General features: G+C 35.1%; 1 protein-coding gene across 1 annotated transcript in view; it reads right to left on the reverse strand.

The window, feature by feature from the left end:
• LOC123565016 (arylsulfatase J-like) overlaps nt 1-27,176 on the reverse strand; it is a 60,625-nt gene continuing 33,449 nt past the window's right edge. The window contains exons 4-8 of the mRNA XM_053541064.1: nt 24,422-24,533; nt 22,884-22,979; nt 5,475-5,724; nt 5,197-5,321; nt 1-2,410 (exon numbers count right to left, since the gene is read on the reverse strand). Of these exons, the coding sequence (XP_053397039.1) occupies nt 2,178-2,410; nt 5,197-5,321; nt 5,475-5,724; nt 22,884-22,979; nt 24,422-24,533 (816 nt within the window). The 3' untranslated portion in view covers nt 1-2,177. The remainder of the gene's footprint in view (nt 2,411-5,196; nt 5,322-5,474; nt 5,725-22,883; nt 22,980-24,421; nt 24,534-27,176) is intronic.

Genomic DNA, 27,176 nt, shown 5'->3' on the forward strand with positions numbered 1-27,176 from the left:
AACAGTCGTTAAACTATTCATTTAACATGCCTGTAAACTGATAAATACAGTTCATGTATCGTGTTTTTTTAAGCATAATATTAAATTTAATGCATTTATAAACTGAAAGAAGTAATATAACTGAGAAAACTGAAGAATGAAGGGGGTTTGTTGACATAAATAAGAAGTCTGTGGTATTTACAGTTTGGGGCAACAAAAAGAAGCTGTAACGGTAAAAAAATTACAAACGGGTTGCTTCAAAAATATAGACAGAAGGGTAGGAAGGGGTAAGCGGTAGAAAGAGTGGGGGTCGGGATGGGGGAGGAGGTTGCAGGGGAAAATAGAACAAGGAATTTGTTTGTTTGTTTTGAGTTTAACGTCGTTTTTTCAACAGTATTTCAGTCATGTAACGGCGGGCAGTTAACCTAACCAGTGTTCCTGGATTCTGAACCAGTACAAACCTGTTCTCTGCAAGTAACTGCCAACTTCCCCACATGAATCAGAGGTGGAGGACTAATTATTTCAGACACAGTGTCGTTTATGTCTGCCGATATATGTTGGTAGTTTTTCTCTGTTTGATTTACATAAACAAAAAAGACCAAATGAATTGAAACATGTCATTTTAATAACAAATGACAATATTATTATATAACTGCATAATAGTGCAAAGAGATGAACATCAAACTTATAAAATAATATGGCACTTAATACACCCATTATTATATTGTCTGCAACTATTATGCATGTAAATCAAATGTTGGGTACAACTAATCCGCCACATATTGCAAACTGCAGACTCGTACTGCTATTAGTGTGTGCCTGAACTTAATGCCATAACCTGCATTTTACAATACCGCCCAACAAAAAAAAATTATTTACAATAAATAATATTTATCAAATAGTCACGGAGAACATACGCCCCGCCCGAGGATCGAACTCAGGACCCCGCAATCCGTTGACCGACGCTAAGCGGGCGGGATGAACAAGGATGAATCCTAATCACAGTTAAACGGAAACGTAAACCAAAATAGTGCAGACATCCAAGTATCAAAGATAAACAATTACGAAAACTTACCCATAGTAAAGCACAGCAATTTGACGTCAAAAGTTAGTGTATTTGAATTTAAGTATGTAATAATAAGACAATTTATAAGCAGCATCTCATTGTTGCGATATTTGTACAGGAGATTGCATTTAATTTACACAAACACTTTGGAACTGATTTGATTGGAAAGGAGTTATGGGTCAATACAAAAAAGTTCAAGTTTAGATAAAACTGTGGAATCAAGAATATAAAGCAATATCTTTAAAAATTTGATGCAGGAAGTCAAAGTAAAAGGAAAATGATGTTGTTATTTTTTCTAAATAAATTGTTTTAATTGTAGGTTCATATTATTACTGTTTTAAGTATACCTCAACTTCAACTCTGTGGTAAAAGGCATGGACGGAAGTCAGCATTTCCACTAGCGTCCAGACCAGTCTCAATCACATCGAATCTGCGGCATGTTCATTTTTGTCGTGTTTGGCGTCCTGTGTGGTTACCACATCTTCTGTTTCATACATTTGCTGTTCGATTAACTTACTACTGTGCACATTTCTACTTAAATCTACTTTAAACTATCATATTTCTTGAGAATAGCCGATGATGAATACTAGTTCTAAAAGCTGAGGCTTTCAAATATCTAAGGTTTTCATATTTTCATAGTTATTCTGTTAAATAACAAATTTGTTATTACCTTCTACGCGTGTTATTTATTGTTTAGTTTTTGCTTCAGTTGTAAATTCAAGTGATGAAGTACCATCCATTTGAATAAAGCTACTCAGATATCAAGCTTCTAAGATTCATTCTTTTACTGGCATCATTACGTATAGTACCATAAAAGATTCACTATTATTGTCTGAATTGATTGAAATTTTAGTCATCATCTTCTTCCATTAAAACATTAAAATCCTAATGACAAAATATGTTGTTCCTTTTCTGCGATTACCATCTTGTTATGGATTAATGTTTTGTTTTGCAAATTGATACAAACTAATGAAAAGCGTTCGTAATGAAAAGAGTTGGCGATAAAAATAATTTCAAATGTCATGTATATCAATAGCTTGAACCGATGAAATAAAAAAAAAGCATTTGAGAAAGATTTCAAATATTCTGTTGTGTCACTGACGTTCTGAATGGGACCAAGCAACATTTCGCTTTATTGCCACGGTTGCCAAAATCCACCATGTTGTATAGGGTCTGCACGCGAATCAATTCCAGGCATTTGACATGAAACTGAACCTCTCTCATAATCTTCAAGCCTTTGAAGCATATTTTGTACAATTTCGGGGAAATGTTCGGACAAATCGATCTGTTCAAATGGATCGCTGTCAATATTGAACAGGCAGACGTTTTTGAGATCACTAGACTGTTTCTTTTGTGAATCTGGACCTAAAATAAATATGGCTGTTGTATCTAATCATTGTTATCATCAATGAAAGAACATTTAAATGCATTATAATGACATCAAAAATGATATTCATTAGAATAACAAAATCAATCATAGAATCCCTGGAACTAAATAGCTCGTCAAACACAAACATACCTACACATGAATTTACGCTGTAAAAGATACAATATCAGACACAGCATTTCAAACACATGCAAGTAAGATACATTTAACAATTCATCTTTACGAGAAGTGCTCAACATGTCATTGAACAATATGAATTTTACATCCGCGAAGAATGTATGAGAATGTCGAACTATGTGCACTGCACTGTACTTTTATACAAAAAATGTACTCGCGTTAATTTGTGAAAAATAAGACAGGAGAGCAAATTGCTAAGGGGTAAGGTATTATTGGTTTTAATTGTATTTAAAATTGGATCTTTCAGAAGTTCTGCAGTATTTATTTTCACTGCTTTACAAAGCAATGGCAAATACATTTAACACTCACCCTTACCCTTGAAATGTAGACTGGACTGATGTCAGTCAAGTTTTCAGCTTCATCATCCTTGAACTTCACAATTCAGTAGATTGAAGAGTTACAGTAATATTACCGAAATATAGCATATTACTTGAGTGTCTTTTCATATTGAATTTATTCAACGTGTTGAATAAAATAATAAATTTTATCAATTTTATTTAACGAGTTGAATAAATTTAATGTGGAAAGTTACAAATGCAATATTCTTTTTATCACATGTTAGCCTTTTCTTTCGAAACATCAAACATTTTACCTTTTTTTTACTACATAAACAAGTCAGTTTGACCAACGTCTTCTGTACTATAGACGACGTCGACGTCAAGCTTTATTACACTAGTGTATTATCATTTTTATTTAATGGCTTTATTACACCCCCGCGGCGTCAAACATGTGATAATTTGGAATAATATATGGTCGCTTTAGTAACACAATATTGTTTGCACATTAGCATGACATGCTCTCCAAAAATGATATATGTTGGCCATAGCTAATTTAAGGATGACTACCCGTAATAGGCCTCAATTTCACCAAAAGCGTACATACAACTTGATAATGTAAGCTTTGCATATTGACAAGTTATATAGTGACAGAACTTCTCAAAAATTTCCTTTAGATTACCTCCTTTGATGTTTTGGTTTTTCATGAGTTATCTCCCTGAAAACTAAAAAAAATGTAATTTTCTCATTTTCCCTACGGGGAATTTTAGATTTCTTTTTGATATTTGTATCAGAATCATATAATGCAGCTTTCGATCGCAAAATTTTCTCGAAACTTAAGCTCAGATTCTCATAATAAAATAAATTAGATATTTCCCATAGGCATCAATGTTAACTTAAAAACTAATTTTCTCACCCCCCCCCCCCCCCCCCGACGCACCCACCAAAAAAATGATACAATTCGAATAGCAGAATCATATAGTGCAGCTTTCTACCGCAAAATTTTCTCGAAACTCAAGCTCAGATTCTCATAATAAAATAAATTATATATTTCCCATAGGCATCAATGTTAACTGCAATACTAATTTTCTCCCCCCAAAAATGATAAAATTCGAAAAATCTCTCGGTGATACGTTTTTAATTTTTAATGTCTTTAAAGTGACTAACAATGCTAACAATATATGTATAACACCTTCCTGCAATGATTTGTTAAATCCGTATAGCAGTTTCAGAGTCCGGTAAACCTACTGTGACAGGAAGACGCATGATCAATCAGACTGACAAACGGAGCAAAGTAGGTTATATGGCGCCAGACAGGAGAACCAAAATCAATAAAACATTTATTTATTTGGGTTTTACGGCGCACCAACACAGTATAGGTTATATGGCGCCAAACAGGAGAACCAAAATTTGTAGTCCTGTTTGGCGCCATATAACCTATACTGTGTTGGTGCGCCGTAAAACCCAAATAAATAAATAAATAAATGTTTTATTGATTTTTATCATGGACCTCCGTGGCTGTGTGGTAAAAGCCCCTCATCGATGTGGGTTCAAGCCTCACTCGGGGCGTTGAATTCTTCATGTGAGGAAGCCATCCAGCTGGCTTACGGATAGTCGGTGATTCTACACAAGATCCCGCTCGTGATGACATAATGCACGGAGAGGCACCTTGGGTCTTCCTCCATCATAGAAGCTGGAAAGTCGCTATATGACCTATAAATGTGTCTTTGCAACGATAAACCCAATAGATAAATAAATATAACTTTCATCAAATTGTATAATTACCAATCTTAAAAAAACTAAGAATTCATATTGATTTCAATATAATTTCTGGCTTTTCATTTGATAGATATTGTAATACTTCAAAAACCTAAGCCAAAAAACAAATGTTAAAGCTGCCTGTAGCTTCTATTTTCATTTACAATAAGAAAAGTCAGTTAAATGTGTGAACAAGAAAAATAAATTAAGAGAGATGCTGTTTATAAATGCTTATGCACCTCTTGCACATGCCATGCAGGGAAGATGTTAATCAGCTATACCCTTCTACATAATAGTCAGTTGTATCAGCTGTAATGTACCAGTCACAGTTAAAATCAAACGGTAAAATAAAATATGCTTTAGTTATTCTATATATATTACTTTTACTGATATTTGTGTATAACTCACCCCGATTCTTCTAAACTATTTTTCGATCAAACATACGGCATTAACATCAACAACTAGCTTCCAGCTGAATTGCGTAATGACATTCGGGATCATTTTAACTGTTCTAATGTTATAAAAAAAATCATTCAAAACATGTAGCAAAATACCTAGCTGTCCAATTATAATTTTCCATGCACCTATTCTCATAGAAGATCTTCTTGTATAAGATGTATTGTTATAGAAAGGGTCAATGTTATGAAGTATTTCCTGCCGTGAACTTCGAATACCATATCTGTAAACAAAACACCAAGTAGAAATACAGCTAATGATGATACATCATATATTATCATAATCATCGTCATACAAAAAATCTAATATCTATCAAAATGCTATAAAAACGTAAGTTATTGTCTTTATGCATCAATATGCACAAGCTTTCGCTCACTTAATAGTTTTCCATTGGTCGTATCCGTCTAAATGTTTAATGCCTTTCAAATCACCACCAGCCAGACTGACGAGTGTAGGAAACCAGTCAGTAACATGCATGAGCTCATTCGAAATATAGCCAGTTCTTTTGTTGCCTATGAGAGAGCTGTGAACGAATCCAACAGCACGTATTCCCCCTTCCCATAATGTACTTTTTGTTCCTTTAAGCGGCACGTTGCTTCCTCCAACGGTTGGGTTTCCACCATTGTCTGTAACAGCAAACAAACTGTAGTAAACAGTATGTAAGTGTAATATTCAAATGATAATCAGCATGAAAATCCACATTCAAAGAACGAAGCCGCCCAATGCATACAACATTCAAAATGGAAACAGTAGTATGTGAAACTGTATGAATACAGTGACTCAGCACATGTACACAGTACCACAAACGGATGCAGTTTTAACAATGTAGTAACAAACGGACAGAAACATTAATGAGAAAGAAACACAGTAGAGTACCGTTTTGATACGGTCACTGGCAAACATACTACTTGAGAGTTTAAACTACTTAACTGGCACAAAACTGAACTCCCCAAACTCTACATCAGACAGTTCGCTTAAGCCGTTGCTAGGGAACGTGAGGGGTGTTGCACCCTTTATTACTACTCATGAACAGACTCAATAAAAAACATGGAAGAATATCCAACAGGGAGAGCACGCTCTAAAAAGGCAACCTCACAACACGCAAACACAGCACGCGGATACGATCAACACACACCACACACAAAGCAAACAAGCAAGGACAAAACAACAAAAATAAAGGAACACAGTGGGGCACCGTCTTGGAACGGTCAGTGGCATAACCACCACTGTCCACGTCTGCGTGCTGTGGGTTTCGTTTCGGGGAGGCTGTGTTTTTGGAGCATGGCTTTCCCTGTTTGATATTTGTCTGGCACTAAACTAACTCTTACCCCACCTTGTTCCACAGTCACAGGACAGTGTACATAAAAGTTATCCCCGCCAGACAAAGGCAACAAAAAGCATGTAATGTAAAACACAAGAATGCTATTATATATATATATATAGTAGAAAGAATTTATACGAACTAAATCACCACCACAATATACCAGACCAATTACGGCAAAGCGCCTAGCAGTACAAACGAACTCGCATATGCCACAGCAAGTCCACTAACCCATTAAGATTAGTTTCGATGCTGCTTTATATACGAGCCCGAATTGTACTACACATTCGTACTGGTTCAACATTTGCATATATATACTCAAATCTCTGTTTTCATGTCTCATAAATCAGTAGTGACATTTTAGTCTTTTTAACTGATTGGGACCAGAGAAGCTATATTTTTTCTCTCTGAAAGTAAACTGGATCTCGTGGATACATTGAATATATATAGAGATAATTTGCATTAAGGGATATAACTATATTCAGAACAGTTGACTTTCCCATACGTGAGATCCGCTAGGATACAAGTTCGCATTATAAATTATTATATAGTAGAGAGAATTTATACGAACTAAATCACCACCACAATATACCAGACCAATTACGGCAAAGCGCCTAGCAGTACAAACGAACTCGCATATGCCACAGCAAGTCCACTAACCCATTAAGATTAGTTTCGATGCTGCTTTATATATGAGCCCGAATTGTACTACACATTCGTACTGGTTCAACATTTGCATATATATACTCAAATCTCTGTTTTTATGTCTCATAAATCAGTAGTGACATTTTAGTCTTTTTAACTGATTGGGACCAGAGAAGCTATATTTTTCTCTCTGAAAGTAAACTGGATCTCGTGGATACATTGCATATATATAGAGATAATTTGCATTAAGGGATATAACTATATTCAGAACAGTTCCTTAAGAATTGTCATATATATAATCCTTAAGAACCTAAAACGCATGTACACAATGCCTTTACAGAGGACAGAGCAACAAGGGAAGCACCCTTAGGGGCCCGACGAAACAGGCAAGAAGACGGTTCTGGTGGGACAGAGTCCTCCACCTGTTCCGTCAGATACAGTCAAAGAGGAAAGCGTAGCATCCAACTGTAAAAGGACTGAGCACCAAACAAGCGGTATGTCTCAAAACAATTGGGTCATAACCTCTTTTAATAAAACTTAACGATTTTACTAAATACAGTTGGAAAATTGTCATGACCCAAAATCTTACGAAGTTTGTGAACCAAATCCCCATAAAAACGGGCTTTGATAAACCTTCTCACAGAAGTGTTTTTGAATTGCTATTGTATTTTGTGACCAAATCTGAATTACAATAGTAAAATTGAGCAAAGTATTTACGTAATTTATAATAACAGTAGCCCTGTTCAAGAAGCTTATTTGTAATGTATTGGTTATGTTCATTGAAATCCTCAGCATGACTACACGCTCTTGCAAACTGAATCAAATGAGAAATATATATAACATAAGATGTAGCCTGGGGTACATCCCCATCCAAATTGAGGAAACTACAATACTAAAAATTAAAATCATCCCTCTTGTCATAAATGTTGGTATGTATAAAATTGTCAGTAGAGAGGTGTAAAAGCTTGAAATAAAGCAGTAGTATCCGAGCTGTTAGTTTTATTTAACTGCAGAAACCGAGTCTGCTACTTTTTTATTGCATTCTATTCTTCCTGGGGTTCTTTCTACAGATTTTATTGTAAATCTCTGAAGTCTGAAGTAATAAACATACAATACTAACTAAAACACAAAATCGATTTAAAAAAAAAAATGACCAATATGAATATTATAAATACTAAAGTATTTTCATCTGTTACGCGGATGGTACAGACGAAAGACAAAGAATGCCCGGGTGCACGCTGATGAACAACACACGTACAAAGCAAACACACGATGACACACACGAACACATTGGGGCACCGCCGTTTGAACGGTTAATGTCAAAAACAGCAACGGGAAGCTTAAACAGGTTTATGATGCCTTTAACCTCACTCTTACCGCCAACAAGTTCCAGAGTAAAAGGACAGCTTAAATAAAATGTATCCCCACCAGATGAAACCCCAGCACGACTAATGCACATTATCCCCGACAGAACTGGCCAAAAGACAGTAATCAAAATACTAGTAGCTCAATCCCGTAGGATTTTAACAACTTTTTATCATAGATCCGTCTACCTGTTCCGTCATAAAAAGAAAAAATTCTATTGTACAGATATCAAATTGATGAGCACTAGACATCGTTGTGTCTCATCACAGTTGGGTCTTCACCTAGTTTAATAAAAGGTTACAAAAACAATGAAAAATTGCCGTGATTATATGTTCTTGTTTTTTACGAAGTTTGTTAACCACTTCCCCATAAAAATCGAATTTTAATATACATTCTCGCTGAAGTGTCTTTAAATAAATATTACATTCTGAAACCAAACCGGAATTACGATAGTAAAATGTTTGTTTGTTTTGGGTTTAACGACATTTTTCAACAGTATTTCAGTCATGTAAATGTGGGCAGTTAATTAAACCAGTGTTCCCGGTTTCTGTATAAGTACAAACCTAAAATTATTTGTAGCCGAGCCCACGGCGTGCGTGATAAGTACTTCCCCAGCATCCTCCCGTTTAAAATATTAAAGTAATAAGTCATTAGTGCCATTTTAGTAATTGAACAATTATATATATATATACACAACATACTACAGCTAAAGACTTTTGACAATTATTAATAGTCTTTACAGCTAAACAGACATTTATTAAATACATACTAGAGACCTTTTTATAACAAATCAGAAATATACACACACAGATGACATTTACATCTGAGGCCCATTAACTGCTCGGCAGACTTTAACTAAACACCTGAAACAACATTGAAGCTAGGTAGACTTGAATATACTAATACTTGATACCGTTTTACAGATGGACATATCTTTACACGAGGGTTATTATAAAATAATGATAATCGTGTCTGGGTACAGACTTCAAATTTCGTTCATACATGTATTCGCTCTTGACTACATGTACTTTCGCAGATGAGAAATCTAAGTGACCGTTGCAGGGTAATCTCCTTAGTACGGTCATAAGGAACCAAGAAATTTATTTGATAATTATTTGCGCCCATCCATTATTTTTTTCAATCTTGGAAAGAGGTAAATGTCACAAGGTCTTAGGCCAGGTGAATAAGCTGGATGGTAGTTTGTACAATTTGTTTCCATATCCTGATAACTTTTAAGGTGACTCGTGGGTTTCCTACGAAAATTTCGAAGTAAGAGATATAAGAGTAATATTTGGTATGTATGTTCTATTATTTTATTGTCTTTCATTTGGAGAAAAAAATAAAACGTTCCAAGTCCATATTTTCTTTGAGGAGCGCCCCCTAGCAGCACATGCACTATTCAAGAGAAATTGCCGTTTTTCTGTCATAACATCATTAGAATCAATGTTATAACATTTTTCCAAACTCAAGAATACAGCTAAATTCAGTTTTATTGTTTACATGTTGCGTTTTGTGAATTATTTCATTTGGAAAATGTTTAAGTAAAGAGATATCTGTAGTAGGGGTGGGGGAAAATAGTGTAAAAATCAATGTATTTCATGGCCGTTTAGCCGATATAAAATATAACGGAAGTTCTGAATTTTCAAATTTAGTCTTCTTAAATCTTTTCTGGACAAGAAAAAAATAAAAAGGGGGTTCTTCACTGCAGATTTTGTTTTTGTAAATTTACTTTTCATTTCTGTTGGTAAGCTTGATATCGCGACGTTGATGGTTCATTTATGGTGTTAACGTCACACAAACGTTTTGTTCATTATGTCCTTTATAGATACATTTTTGTATATACAGGACAATGAAAATACACAATCAAAGCACTGAGAAGACTAGTTAAACTACTTTTGATAAAAAAGCATTTTCAACTTTTATTTACCAAATCAAGGGGTAAAACTCTGCTTTTACTCTGTTAAAGGGGATAAAATAATACAGACAGTTTGCAGACCAAACCATCATCAAACAATAATATTTACAATATACCTATCCTCCTTTGAAGGAGGGCAATTAATTTTTAAATTAAAAGATGCCCCTGTCTCCCCCAATGCAGTCGTAATAGGCAAGATTTCAATAGAGGATAGCAGCGAAAGACACTAATGGTTGGCATATTCAATCACCCTATGAAGTTACAAAATTCGGGGTCAAGTGGCTCTCAAGTAAACCATTTTCCATGTTAAGGCCCCTGTGACCTTGATCTCTGATCGAGTGCGCCCAAAATCAACAGGGGTCATTTACTCTGCATGTCCAATCATCCTATGAAGTTTCAATATTAAGGGTCGATTCTCAAGTTATTGATCTAAAAAGAGTTTTTCTATCTTCAGGCCTCTGTGACCTTTCCCTTAAGACAAGTGACTCCAGAAACATTACGTCATCGAATTTGTAATTCCTATCATTCTGGATCAAATGATTTTAAAGTTATTGGTTGGAAACTGTTTTCAAAGTTCTGGTTCATGTGACCTTAACTTTTAATTAAGTGATTCAAAAATCAATGGGGGTAATCTACTTTACATTTACAATCATCCTATAAAGTTTCAACATTATGGGTCAAGTGGTTCTCAAGTTATTGATCAGAAACGGGTTTCTATGTTTAGGCCCCTGTGACCTTGACAGGTGATTTTTTTTTCAAATGAGATCTCATCTTGGTAAAAGCAGACTATGAATGTATTATACATAGATTACATAGATAAGACACTTCAGAATAGATCTTAATTAAACTAAAAGCAGCCATAAAATAATATTTACAATGAAATTAAATGTTTCATTCAATTTTAAAACAACCAAAAACAACTACTACTGTCTCCAATATCACACATGATCTTTGGGTTGCATTTAGTCATCTTTAGCTGTAGATTAATGAAATAATTGCCTCATAATCATGACAACATGCATGTTTTAGTGTTGTTATATTTTGGGATCATGGAGTCCATTCAACATAAGGTAAATGTAAAGGTCTTGATTATTATAGTGTCACCCCTATTGAAAGGGCCAGCCAGTTTGGCTTATGAGACACCTTTATTGTCCGTACCAATTACCTCACAACTCCTACCACTATGCCAGGCGCCAGGCGGATAGAAGTTGGTAACCATTCATTTAACTAGCTCGCAGCTCATGAACCGGCCTTTTCGGAATGAGTCCCATGACAAACATCCCCCGGACGAACGCTCCCTATGGGCTCGAACCTTCGACCTCCCGATCCCGAGGCGGACGCCTTAACCACTGGGCCACGGTGACCGATTACATATGTGTAACAGAGTTCCGCTTAAGCCGGTGCTAGGGGGCGTAAGAGGTGTTGCACATTTCATTACCACTAATAAACAGACTCAATCGAACCGAGTCTTCTGCTGGTTGCATTCTATACTTCCAAAGAATTTTTTAAGAATTTTATTGTTAAAAATGCAAATATTGGAAATTGAAAATTTTCTAACGTATTTGAATTGTCTCAAATGATTTCATTGCAGTCTTCCGAATCCCGCTTTTATATATTTATGTCCGAGAAAAAATCATACGCCAGTACGTGAATATTTGAGGACAAAAACACCGCGAATCTACTGGTGATTAAAAGGCGAACTTGTTAAAAATAATGTTTCTTTCGAATTGATTATACCCTTTAATGATATGTCAATCACAAACACCAGCTAGAATGTAAAATGAATTCAAATTGAAGTGCATATGTTCGTATTTTCGGGAAAAAGGTACACATTTTTTGCCCCCACCCCTCCGTTACGGCTGCTATTATTTTCTAAAGTCGTGCAAAAAAAACTGTTTGCGTAAATATTATGAAATTATCGTATCTTTCTCTATGAAAAATAAATAAGATAACACATCTACTGTTGATCACATGCAATATATTTTTCCATAAACCCATTTCTATGCTACAAACTTCGACGGATACACGGGTGCAATTTTATCATTCAGTATCGTATCGAAAAAGAACGCTAGTTAGATGTTTTCTGAACATGTGACCAAAACAAACACTTTGGTGTAGTTATAATAATAAAATTTCGATTAACTTTTCTAGCAGGAGCTGAGTTTTACTTTAATTATAGATCTAAGCGGATGTACTGTACTATTTTTGTAGGTTAGTTATAGTTCATTTTGGTCACGCGATGAAGAATTGTTTTGGTCATGTGATCAAAGCAAGCATGCTCATATTCGTACGCTTTGTTTTTGTTACAAAAAAATAGATTACGACAAATATGTACTTAAGCAATGCTTTTTGATAACGTTGAATCTAAGAAGCTTTCTGAAAGTTAAACATACTTGAATTACGTAAATTTAGTGAGGACAGGGAACTACTTGTTGTTCGGTTTCGGATAAGCGTATCGACCGTAAAAGAAAAACTTTTTTCTCTGACACCCTGCCAGTTTCATTTGAAATTTACAAGAAACCTAAATGCATAAAAAAAAACACAAGGTTTCAGCTTGATTTCAACAGTTTCTAAGGTTTTATGGCATTTTCAGTACCATAAAAGGAAGCGTCAGATTTTGTCAAAAATCGCTGTTACGACATAATTTTGAAGCAGTTACCCTAAATGCAGCCTTGGTCTGCCCAGTTTTGACATTTTCTACTCTGATCTGCATACAAATTACACATATAAACTGTTAAGTACGTTCACTTTTACCTGTGATGGCCAAAAATTAGCAATCAGTAGGCTATAAATATGCAGTTTTGAAAAAAATACACTCAAAACAGTTAAAATGTGATATTTTTGGGTTTTATCCTCGTTTTCAATGAAATTGCAATTAATTTGTCATTTTCTATTAAATTCTAATCAAAATAGCCCATTTCCACCATCATCTGGCCAGATTTCAATTTCAATTTTTATTTTACCAATGTCATCTTATAGTTTATAACACACTAAATAGTTGTTCTTTATTCTATATAAAACTGACCTATTTCCAATGGCCACAGAACACATCAGGACCCATTTTAAATGTCTGTAACCTATATTTTCTTGAAGAATGTTGTCAGTTCTCAATAAAAATCCAAAATAAAGTTTGGGTCATGTTTGATGCAAGAAAAAATATTTCAGTCAAACACACAAACTGCAAAATCAGCTAAAACTGAGACCCCAAATTATACTGGTGGTGTATAATCTAAGTTTCCAAGTAAAATTTTGTTATGTGAAAATGCTACCTACATGTCAAGCATACATCTGTCATGTGATTTTAGCCAAAACAAATGCAAAGAAATTAAGGGAAATAGCTCTACAGAGCAAACAAACTGAGGACTATTTGTATCCGCCATTATGCGACTACCACTTTTTTTCGCGCTATTTTTAGCTCACCTGTCACACAGTGACAAGGTGAGCTTTTGTGATCGCGCGGCGTCCGTCGTCCATGCGTGCGTGCGTAAACTTTTGCTTGTGACCACTCTGGAGGTCACATTTTTCATGGGAACTTTATGAAAATTGGTCTAAATTCATCTTGATGATATCTAGTTCAACTTCGAAACTGGGTCACGTGCCATTAAAAAATTGGTCATTAGGTCAAATAATAGAAAAACCTTGTGACCTCTCTAGAGGCGATATTTTTCATGGGATCTGTATGAAGGTTGGTCTGAATGTTCATCTTGATAATATCTAGGTCAGGTTCAAAACTGGGTCAACTGCTGTCAAAGCCTAGGTCAGTAGGTCTAAAAATAGAAAAATCTTTTGACCTTGCTAGAGGCCATATTTTTCAATTGATCTTCATGAAAATTTGTCAGAATGTTCATCTTGATATATACAGATCAAGTTCGAAACTGGGTCTTGTGCGGTCAAAAATTAAGTCAGTAGGTCTAAAAATAGAAAAATCTTGTGAACTCTCTAGAGGCCATACTTTTCATGAGATCTTCATGAAAATTAGTGAGAATGTTGATGATATCTAGGTCAGATTCAAAACTGGGTCACGTGCCATCAAAAACTAGGTCAGTAGATTAAATAATAAAAAAACCCTGTGACCACTCTAGAGGCAACATTTTTCATGGGATCTGTATGAAAGTTGGTCTGAATATTTATCTTGATGATATCTAGGTCAAGTTCGAAACTGGGTCATGTGCGGTCAAAAACTAGGTCAGTAGGTCTAAAAATAGGAAAACCGTGTGACCTCCCTAGAGACCATATTTTTCGATTGATCTTCATGAAAATTGGTCAGAATTTCCACCTTGATGATATCTAGTTAAATTTCGAAACTGGGTCAACTGCGGTCCAAAACTAGGTCAGTAGGTCTAAAAATCGAAAAACCTCCCTAGAGGCCATATCTTTTAATGGATCTTCATGAAAATTGGTCAGAATGTTAACCTTGATGATATCTAGGTCAAGTTCCCGAGAGGTTACTCTTTATTAGCCAACCATCTACAGATGGTTGACTAGTCAAATCGCCTTTTGTCCATGGTCTGTCCTTCCGTCTGTTAACAATTTTTGTTATGGCATCTCTACTCTGAAACTACTTGGTGGTTTTCAATGAAATTTAGCCACAATGAACTTGGTTGCGTGTGGACAGGTGAGCGATCAGGACCAACATGGTCCTCTTGTTTCTATTTAGTGTCTGTATGCCTAGATTTGTGGTATGGTAATTCTGTGGACACGCTTCGCTGCCCACAAAAAAAATGAAACCTTTTTTACTTTAATAGATTCACATTATTTACAATGGTAATTAATTTACAATCTAAGTATATTATCTAGAAATATACTTCAGTATCAGTTAAACGATTTTCTGAAAGACGCTAATTTTATTTAATTATGTTAAAATGTTATTTACTAATGATGACTAGCTATGGGCACCCTTGCCTTTTCTGTCAGGTATTAAAATTTCAGGCTGTCTAAAATTCTATAAGTCTGTCTACAAGAACAGAGTGTACATTCACATGGATACTGGCATCGCAATTAGCATTGTGTGCAACCAATATGCATCTTCTAAATTGTTTTATTCATTTTTGAAACAGTTCTAGAGCTAATTTAATGTCTGTGGACTTCACTGTAATCAATGCATGGTACATTTGTAAGCGCCATGATCTCAGTAACTCTGTAAAGAATGTATCCAGTTGGTGGTTGCTTGTCGACTTCACCATAATCAAATTAGGCCACACCAAATTGAAAATTTGTTCATCGGATTTTCTTTCTGAATAATTTGAGGCGGCGAGCGAAAAAAGATTTTTTTTTTTTTTTTTTTTTTTTGGGTTTTTGAGAAAATCAGGAGCGAGCGAGGAGCGAAGAAATATATTTGTCTTGATTTCGCTCACTATTGACTAATAAAAACCTTAAAATAGAATGTACAGCCCTTTAACATTACAAATAATACACTAGGAATTGAGAAAATTTGACCTTCAAACGCACAACATAGCAAACCCGTGAAAAAAGGTACTAACATTGGCATACAGAACAGTGTAATCAAATATCAAATAATGTATGCTTTTGAAAATGCTGTCAGAAATTATGTAATTTTCAACGACAACAATGCATTTATAACTTTAAACCATAATCATGACATAGATAAGTAATGTGACTTGAATATTTACTGCTAAGTATATTTAGCATTTTTAGCTTGACATTTTGGTCAAATATATGTAACTATTAAAGCTTTTGACTTGAAACTTAACATAGTTATTAAAATTTAAACCAGGAGAAACAATCCCCATAACTCTGATTGAATTTTGACAGAGTTATGCTCCTTTTTAACTTAGTATATTTTGTTTAAGTTTTATATAATGCCAAATAGCTCTGTTACTTTCAAAGCTTTAGATTACTATGCCCTTTTTAGTGGCAAATCTCTAATTCAGAGTCAAGCACTTAGAAAAGCCGAGCGTGCATGCTGTCTTACATACAGCTTTTGTTCTAACTTGAAACTTTCTTAAGTGATTAAATTTGTTGAAACAAAGTCTCAATTAAGGCCTGAAATGTAGATTTACTTGCATTAACTTTTTTCTACTTGAGGATTGGAAAATGTGAAAATATAAACTGGTCTGAACACAATGCTTACTCCACCCACTTTCGTATACAAATGCTGATCATTTGAACAGGAAAAGACAGAAAACAGAAAAGTGACATGCATCAATACGTTTTTACACTTACCAAAATAATGTAGATTGGTGTTATCAAATAAATTAATAATTTTTGTCATCCAATTTTCAATGAAATAATCCAATTTTTGTAGCAATTCAATTTGGTAAACTTTTGAAGAAAATGGCGTAACTGCATAAAGGGGAAATAACTTAAATGCAACTAAACATGAGTATTATGATATATTATAGAGGATGTGTGCGTATTATGTATTTATTGTGATTAAAGTAAAGTCCATTTTCGAACAATCTTGGACTTGAATTAGGCATTTCCTACCTATCCGTATGCCGATGTCGACACCGTACATAGCATGGATATTTGGGGTCGTCTCATAATAATGTGTAAGGCATAATACAAACAAACTGTTTTCTTGATCCTTTTATTATTACATGGTATTATTAATGAAAAAAAGTGTGAAATGGAACCTTTATTGTAAAATAAGACGTTTTGAAAATAAAATTACATTAACTACCTAATCATCACTAGACGAATCAAGCCCGAAATGGGGCATAAATCGTTGCATTTCCTTTTTCATAAAATCATTATAAAGTTCATGATTTTCTTTAATTAAATCTGAAAGACGCCGACGGCGCCTCCGGGGTTCTGGTGCTACCGGTGCGCCATCCGATTCAGTGTCTGATACAGCAGCCGCCATAGCGTCCCTTCGATCTGCAGCATCAGGTTGGTGGTTGTTTTGCTGGTGGGCCTGGTCAGGTGGCTCATTGTCAGACACATCATCTGGCTATTCATTTACCTGTTCCCCTGCAGTTACTGCAAGCATATTTCTAACATTTCTTCGTACGTTCTCTCGAATCAGGTTAACTTCACGCCTGAAATGTCGATATTGAATTTCGAAATATGCGAGCGTTTTATTCATACAAAACATGATATTGATTTTAGGCGGCCATTTCTGCGCTTTATAATGTTCATGATGGCTCCGTGGTAGAGTGGTCAACTCGTTTCATTCAGTTGCCTCTCAGTGTGTTGGTTCGAAACTAGGGGCAAAGGGGTTTAGGTCTTCCTTTAATGTTGAAAGACAGAAAGTCAACTTATGAGCTAGAACTGTGTCGATGTTAGTCTGATTCAAAAGCACTTTATACATGTCCTACTACATATGACATAATATTGATTAATGCTTTTGGGTTTTTCAGAGACTTGGCGATTTTTTTTCAAAATATGATAAGAAAACAACTACGAGAATGCAAAAAGATCTGGCAGATATTTGTTACATTCAGTGTAAGATCGAAAATAATTCAGAGTGTGAAACAACATTTATTTCCGCACCAGTGAAAAAAAAAGATAAGAATTTTCATATCTACATTTATTTTACTGTTAAATTAACAGCTATATTCTATAACTAGATTTTAAAACCTAACTGAAAAAGATATCGTAAAACAACAAATATTTTTCAAGTAAAGTTTTATACCTAATATCTTCATCTTCTATCACTCCCCTCGTGGCCATCAGTTTGGACAACTTTGCCGACATCCTGTCTGTCAGCTTTCTTATCGAGCCATTTCTATACAGGTCCCTTGCTGCCTGAGCAAGATGGTCGAGATTTTCTTGTACATCTTCAAGTACATCCGCCCATCTAGCTGGGTGCTCTTTATAAGCTCCGTTGAAGTAATGTTTCTTCTGAAATATATTTTCAAAATTTAAGTGAAAACTTGTAAATAATTAAGGATAAGGGATACATTTGGCATCTTAATGTGTTTGGACTTTTTGAAAGTCGACACGAAGTACACGTAATTTTGATTCGTAAATGATACGAAGTAATTTGTATACACACATGTACAGTGGTACTTTTAAACGTAGTCATTTATAGCAATATAAACAGAACAAGACAAACAGGTAAGTGAAAATATTAATTTATAGTGATATCAATTTATTTATGAGTAAGAAACTAATGTATATAAAGATAAACTTACCGCCGCTCATTCTTTTCTTGTCGGTGTGTTATTACATATAAGGTAAATGTACAACTAAGTAGAACACGTGAAAATTATGACATAAGACATATAACTTATATACGGATGCAAAGACGTATTACTATTGACATATACTTTTACAGTTGTAATGAATAGAAGACAGCGGCGTGAGTTTGTGGCATTGTTACTTGAAGACAAGACACTAATACATATGAAGGTAGGGATGTCTTCCAAATATTTTCGAACAACAGATATCAGTTTTACCAAATAACTGGCGAGACACCGGAGACCTTTCCGGAATTGGAGAACTTACTTTCAATAAATGATGATAGGGAACATGCTTTATCGATTGAAAATAGAGCTCTTTTCTTTGCTATGTGGCTGAGGACATATCCTACTAATCACATTTTGTTTAACATCAGTAAATCGACAGTGAGTCTAGAAATCCGGCGACTTATCCCGATACTCTTTGAAAAGTTAAGACATCTTGTTGATTGGCCAAGTATTGATGAGTGGCAGGCGATGCGTGGTGTGTGATCTAAATTACCTGGTGCCGTTGGTGCCATTGACGGTACATCCCATGAAATTCAGAGACCAGAGACAGAGCCGCAAGAGGAATACTCTTCTGGTCATCGGGGATATCACTGTATACTCGTACATACATAGGTTGTAGTAGATGTGTATGGAGTCATCCGGTTTATTGAAAGTGGGTCTCTTTAGGGCATCAGAATGACGCGCAACAATTTGGGCTCATGCGTCAAATTGGGACACACCTTCTTTTTCCAGAACAATGCGTTCTTCTTGGTGACAAAATTTACTCAAACAGAGTCTCTCTTATAACACCATATAGGGCTACACAGCTTGCGAGGAAGAGAGGCCATGAACGCAGAAAATGTGTTAAACATAACCAACGCATTAGAAAGTACAGAGTTTCTGTAGAACATTCTAGATATTGCCGAGTTAAAATGTACAAAGTAATAGGTTCGTTATGGCGCTATCCAAGACAGTTGTTGTCATTTATTGCAAACACATATGGTGCACTTGTTTGCAGACGTAAACAGTTAGAACTTATTCTGTAATGTATGAATTTTTATTGCTCTCTTACACTGACTGAATAAAAGCAAACAACTGACTAGATGTATATGTATGTATACGCCCTTGGATTTTCCTATGATAATTATAAATAAAACGTTTGAGAAAACCCCTACATAAGCGTCGTAATCAGAGTTCGTATCGGCATCGGAGAAGGTAGGAAATGCCTATTATAAGCATTTGTACGCTGTTACGTCCGTAAAACAAACAAGTTTTAGCTTGATTTTTTCAATGGAGCGAGCGCAAGCCAAAAACAAACAAAAAAAGTTTGTTTTTTGCGTTTGTGAAAATATACGAGCGGCAAATCCGATGAACAACATTTTAATTTGGTGAGGCCTTATGGTACATTTTTGAGCCGTGATATGCAAAATGTTGAAAGAAAATCAACAGAAAAATCTGACACCGCGCATCAAAACGCATAAATGTAAAATCCAAATTTGATGTTTGCCTATCGCAACATCTGTTCACTTTTCGCTCATTGTCACGAATATTTTTAAGTGATGTTGCTCATTGCAGACTGCTAGAGCTGGAGCGGTCTACTGCGCATGTCCTTAAGTGATTATCAATCGGAGCGCATGGCAAAAATACGCACATTGTTGCATGACAGCATGCATTTAGTGTATAATATATATAATATACTGACTAAAGGTTATGGTTAGTATTAACATGGTCACAAAATATATACATTAAAGATTCTTTTCATTCGCATTGCTTAAATCCGGTTTATACTGGAGGCTGTAATTTATACAGACGCGCCAGGTCTGCAGTGAATCAATCTTCGTTAAGAAGTATTGCAGTCTGGAAATATCCGAATTAATTCGCATCTGCATCAAAATACACTTTAACACTAAATACCAGTAAAATACTTTGTTTTCAGCATTCTGGCGATCATGCACAATATCACAGTTTCTTACAACCCTTTGTAAGCAAAACAGACAAAACTGTGCTGTGGAAGGATTACCGTAGACAAGTATTTGCAAAAAAGCACTAATCATTTCAAGAGGTTTGGTACTCATCTTTTACTCAATTGAAACATTTCCCACACCGTCATAATTCTAGCACTTGAAAAATGTATAGACAAAGACCTTCGTCTAAGGACAGGTCACTGCGGCTTCCAGTTGATCCGTGACAACGCTGTGACTAAATAAGTGCCATTATTTAAGGTGGCTCGTGGATTTCCTACGAAAATATCGAAGCATGAGATATAAGACTAATATTCGGTCTGTATGTTCTGACATCTCCTGTCTTTCACTTGGAGAAAAATAAAAACGTTCCGAGTTCACATTTTCGTTGAGGAGCGCCCCCTTGGCGACACATGCATTATTCAAGGGAAATCGCCGCTTTTCTATCATAATCGCATTAGAATTAACGTTATAACATTTTTTTTTTCAAACTCAAGAATATAGCCAAATTCAATGTTATAGCGTTTTGTAAATTATTTCATTTGGAAAAATGCTTGAATAAATAGATATCCGTAGTAGGATGGGGAAAAATAGCGAAAAAATCAATGTATTTCAAATAGTGAAAAAAATCAATGTATTTCATGGCCCTACCATACCGTTTTATTTTATACTTCGAAATTTTCGTAGGAAACCCACGAGTCACCTGAAATAATGACACTTATGTAAGTCACAGCGTTGTCACGGATCAACTGGAAGCCGCAAAGACCTGTCCTTCTTTGTCTTTACATTTTTCAAGTGCTAGACTAATGACGGTGTGGGAAATGTTACAATTGAGTAAAAGATGAGTACAAAACCTCTTGAAATGTTAAGTGCTTTTTTGCAAATACTTGTCTACGGTAATCCTTCCACAGCAACTGTTAGAGAACGTTTTCAGTGTTTCCTTAGCACATTTGGTCCTATTGTTTTTTCCCCTCGGCAAACATGTGAGGCACCCATCGAGCACAAACATTTCTTAAACCCAAGTGCCTGGTGAGAATCTCATGATTTCTCACCGGCGACACGCCAAGAAAAGAGGCCTTTTCGGTCACCGTGTACCTGAGATTTCAGTTTAGAAATAATATATCCAAAACAGTGATTTATCGTTGGCTGCGCCCTCATGATGTAATTGCTTCGCATCTGAACTCCAAGCAATTATTTTATTCAGGAGCAAACCACTGCTTGAAACAGTTCAAAGTAAATGGCTCTTCTATTTATTTCTTAGTTTTGTCCGTCTTTAGTAAATTTTAAAACACCGAAATGCATGAGATGAAACCATAGTGGTATCTCTTTTCTGATATATTCAGCACTGGAATATCATACTTCGGTTTGGAGTAGAATTGAGAGGGACAAACTTTCATCAAATAAGAATGACTCCAATTTGCCGCCGAAATTCTACAATCTAGACTTCTTGTATGTACAACAGTGAACCATGTCGAAAATACGTTTCCTTGAAAACACCTGACAGGAACAGCGGGTCTGAACAATGAACGCATGCCTCTAAACTTTTCGCAAGCAGCCCCAGTTCAACCACAAATTTCAGCGTTTTCTTAGCACATTTTGTCCTGTTGCTATTTCCCTCGGCAAATATGTGAGGCACCAATTGAGCACAAACATTTCTTAAACCCAAGTGCCTTGTGAGAATCTCATGAGTTCTCACCGGTGACATGCCAAGAAAAGAGGCCTTTTCGGTCACCGTGTACCTGATGTATTCATATTCTTTGATGTCACTGCCAGTTACTTGCGTGTCAAATGTCTAAGGAAACGCACGATTGTCATTGTGTTTAGATTGGCCCTCGTAAAATAAATGAAAATGACTGAGGTCACTTTTAGGAGAAATAGACGGACAAAATAAATACCTACCTAAACCACTTGACTGCTAGGCAGACCTTTACACAATAAAATATATATAGGCCATTTTAGAACCAGGCAGACTTTTACACAATAAATCATTGAGGCAGATTGTAAAGTCAGAAGTTCAACACAATCGTAGACGATTGGTTCTTATCATACAATCGATTATATAAAATTATTAATAAGTAGATCATCAGTCACACTTCATATTTTTATGAGGGACATGCTTTTTCACAGGAGAATTTCACTCTTGCATAGGACACAACCAAACGTGTTTGGATGCATTCAGTACTTTTGAAAAGTAGTATCTTCAAAACCAAGTAGGAATTCCAATAGGTAAAACCACGTTCTCAAAACGCAACTCACAGCACCAAAGCTTGCACACGCATATGCACGCACGCACAAACACAAAGCAAACACATAATGACAAAACAAAGAAATAGACAAACACAGTTGGACACCGCCTATGAACGGCCAATAACTAAAACACCACTAAGGAACTTACACGGATTTACTAAACATTTTTGTTTGTTTTCTTTTTTTATACATATAATACCTGTGGTAAAGATAAACAGTGTGTTTTCCCACATCCCACGCTTCTTCATAGTATCCACTATCTCACCTATGGACTCATCCATACATGACACCATTCCTATTATAATTTAGAAAAAATAACACTTAAACTTACAAACTTTAACAAAATGTTTATAGTTTTCATAAGGCAGCTCTTAGTAAAAATATAAATTTCCAAAAAAAATATTACAATAGCAAAACAAACATAAACTATGAGTGTGCATATTGCTTAAAGACCGGGGCGGATACTTCGATATTGAAAATCAAAGCTGAACATTGTAGTAAATTATCTTTAAAATTTCGTCGACAGTAATGGAGTATGGGATGATATCCAGGCTTGCTAATGTTTTGCAGAGTTTATTTTATTAGAAATTAAAACGTATAGTATGACTGATTCCGGGCCATTTTTTTAAAAATTGTACATTTCTTAGAACACTTTAAAATAGGTTGTAAGTATTCCTTTGTATCAAAGCAATCAAGTTTGTTATAAGAGTAATCATGATAGTATTTAAACAATTTTGATTAAAGTTTACGAAATAATGACTGACATGATTATAACATTAAAGGTTGAGAGTAGATTACTTAAATATTGTAAAATTTATGTGACTCGTTATTTTAATTACGTTTTGCTAACAGGTTACTAAATTGACAAAATTCTATTAATGTTCAATTTTGGCTACATATTGGCTATTCTGAGACATCTTAAACCGTTTGTAAAATTTATGTTTATACTAGTGTCTTTAAATCATTTAATTAAAATTGTATTATATCGCAGCACATTGCTAAATCCATATATATAAACTTCTGGCTTATATTTGTTGCTGGCTTTGTCTTTGTTCGGCCATTAGTTATAAAATATCTAACAGTTTACAGAATAGAAATGAAGCTACTTCTCCTTTTCACTTCGTGACACAAACAGATTCACTATATCAGCTCTACCAGAAGCCTCACACACACACACACGTACGCACACACACACACACACACATAGAACATTTTGCACACTGTGAGACTACATCTGCGGATGTCTTAAGTTGTAATTTCATACTTTTAACATGTGCAAATATTGAGCATTTTTCAATCGAGGACTAGAGTCCGTGACAAGGAGCATGTATTTCCAAATGAACTGGTTAACCTTAACCGAGCCTGCAACATTTTCATTTTCGTCTTGATGGGCGACCTGTGAAAGATCTACTTTTTCTATTTTGAAGGAATTCATAATCTAACAATATATTACTAAAGTACTTCATTGTTAGTAAACAGTATACATTCTTATAACATGTAGTCAAAAGTGACCGATTACTGATAAATCATGATGATTTTACAGCCGATTACTGATACCGATAATGATTAAATCAGGTTTGCAGTCGGTGATGTGTAATGTCGTCAGTATTTTTTGTAAAACAATGCAGTAATCAAAAACTGCACTATGCATATAAAAACCACATGATAGATTTACATTTTGACGCGACGTTAAGTCTAAATGAATATAAACAGCTTAAATAAAGCTATTCAGTTTACCTGCATACTGCCTCCTGTTTGTATCCTTAATATGGCTATACTGTTTTACGTATTTTTCTGGAACTTGCAATGGTGCATGGACAGCTTGATATGATATGTAGATGAACATCGGCTATAATAGGAATTTTATAATTGTATTTTATTGAAGCATATCTACATGTTTCTAAAGTATTTATACATTGAATATGCTAATTTCCGTTCTTTGTTTTTTTCAATCAACACCTTTTTTCAGTTAACGCATTCAATCTGAATCCCGTCTACTATACTATACAATCGTGATACGGTGTTACGCATGACATGTCTTCTGAAGAAGGGGAACATTTAAGCCAAGTTAAATTGTAATCTTTTGAAGCATGACATAGTTCTGAACCGGACATCAAGGAATTTTACTTGGCATTCGTCAATTGATTTTACTTTTACTTGGCACAAATGTACCGCATGATAAGACGACGTGTCTCAACTAACTTAAACGTTGATGGTCACATTTAGATGGCAAAGGTCATGGCTTCTTCCAGTCCGGCCTGTAACTCACAATCCATGACGGGATTTTACCCATTATAAGACGATGTGTCATATACAGACCTCTAGCTTAAATGTATAAGTCACACATTGCAGTCAAATGTTAATATAGCATGAACAGGGTCTGTATGTCTATATAATTTTTGTAAAATACGGCTCTAAATACGAAAAAGCTGAAAACAAATTACGTGTAGTAATATGTAGAAATTAAAACTCGTATCGTGCGTATTTGAAAACCAGTTTTGGGGACTATAGTATTGTGCTTTTTAGTCCGTCTGTCTGTTCGTCTATCAAATTGAATAATTTCAAACGTTGCCACCACATTTTGCACTGAAGCTATATCGACACGGACCACTGTGTCGTCTTGATAGTAGACGGTAGCAATCTTGATTATCTACAGACCAATATTTTATTAACTGCATTATTTTAACCAGAAATGCGTTCAGGGTATACACTTAAATGGCTTCGAAAGAGGCTTGCCTTGCCTTGCCTTGCTTTGCCTTGTTCTCAGTGCTTCCAAGAGAACTACTTTCCAGATTTCATTTACAACAGCGGGTGTTAAGTGCTGTTTGGCGGCCTTAAAAAGTATCCCCGACTTCATCTTAGTGTTGTTATATTTTCTGGTCCTTCGGGATCATTGATTTCAATTCATTTAGATTTAGAGATTGAATACTGCTTAAGCCGGTGCTAGAGGCCGTGGGCAGTGTTGCATTTTCCACTACTGCTCATGTACAGATTCAATCAAATCGAGTCGTCAATTTTCGCTGTTTGTCTTGTTCTCGGTTCTTTCGAGGGATCTACTTTTTTCAGATTTTGTTTGAAAATGAAAATACTGGACAAAGCGGTTTTTAATTTTTAGAAATTTACATACGAAGTTGTACTAAATATAAAATAGTTAAGGGGGAATATTTTGTATTCTATACGCTATCTTGTTAATTCTCAAAGCAACAACTTTCAATTAAAAATGTAATACAGAAGGCTATGGAACATGCTTCACATTTAAATACTCAAATAAATAATAGAAAAATATGATACGATGATGACAAGTTTTGATGATGGTCCATTTAGTCTGATATATTTTGATAATCTTTTACCTAGCATCAAGCTTTAAATGATATTTGATTTATCCTTCTCCCTTATGTAAATGCATTGTATACATGCGTATAAGGCTCTCTATCTTTCCTTCCTACAGATTGTTAAAAGGACTGCTCATGACTTTGTTTCTATTACGTGTGTTGTGGATTCATCTTACAGAAATATTAGATTATTTAACATTGTTTTATACAGTACGGAGATATATTTGGACAAGTACCAAGCTGAGAAAAACATATTAGACGAGCCGCTAGGCGAGTCCAATATGGTTTTCCCAGCTGGATACGAGTCCAAATATATCTCGTATAGTACAGTTCAATGTTAAATACCATTTTTATTCTATATCTATTTTATTTTAATTAAAGTTAAAAATGATTCACTGAATATTGTATTTCTGCCTTCCTGATTTCAACACGCATAATCAATCTTTGTATATAGAACGCCTACTTCACCCAATTTACATTCGGAACATTTTCACGCGTTTCGGGCTTTATCGTATGTTTAACATGGGACTTTTTGAACCAAAAAATACAGGGTTTTTGTACGCACGTGCGTCCAGTAAAGTAATATATTGTACGGTCACGTGTTGCAAACGAACGAGAACGACTGAATAGATAAAACAGATAAAGAATACCTTTTATTTGCACTCTCCTGTATTTCAATAATATTTTTGGTGCGGTGTGAGGGTTTATTCGCATCATTACTCGTTTTATATACTGATCACCAGTTATGTTTGGCTACTGATGACTCGGAGCTGTTGTCCCACTACGTTTTTTATTATTATTTGTTTGCGTTATAGATAAGCTGAATTTTGCATAGCATAACTTCGTTTTAATGGAAACATATTATTCTTGACAGAAGGTATACCAACGGCATAGCAAGTGATTCGATTTAATAATTAATTCTTACACTATAATACGAATTCGCAATGCATTTCGCCTTGCTTTATTGTTTGCGCTGTACAACTTTTAATTTCATCAAAGACGACATTGCACTACAAAAGAAATTTATTTACAGATAATGTGTTAATCATCATATCTGGCCAAATATGTTATTAAACAAACAGTTTGGTCTGATCATCTTTAGGACATACACTTTTCTGGCGTTTCCATTCATCGAATAAATGTAGCGCAATCTGACTAAA

Source organism: Mercenaria mercenaria, chromosome 4, assembly GCF_021730395.1.
Source record: "Mercenaria mercenaria strain notata chromosome 4, MADL_Memer_1, whole genome shotgun sequence".
Classification (NCBI taxonomy): Eukaryota; Metazoa; Mollusca; class Bivalvia; order Venerida; family Veneridae; genus Mercenaria; species Mercenaria mercenaria.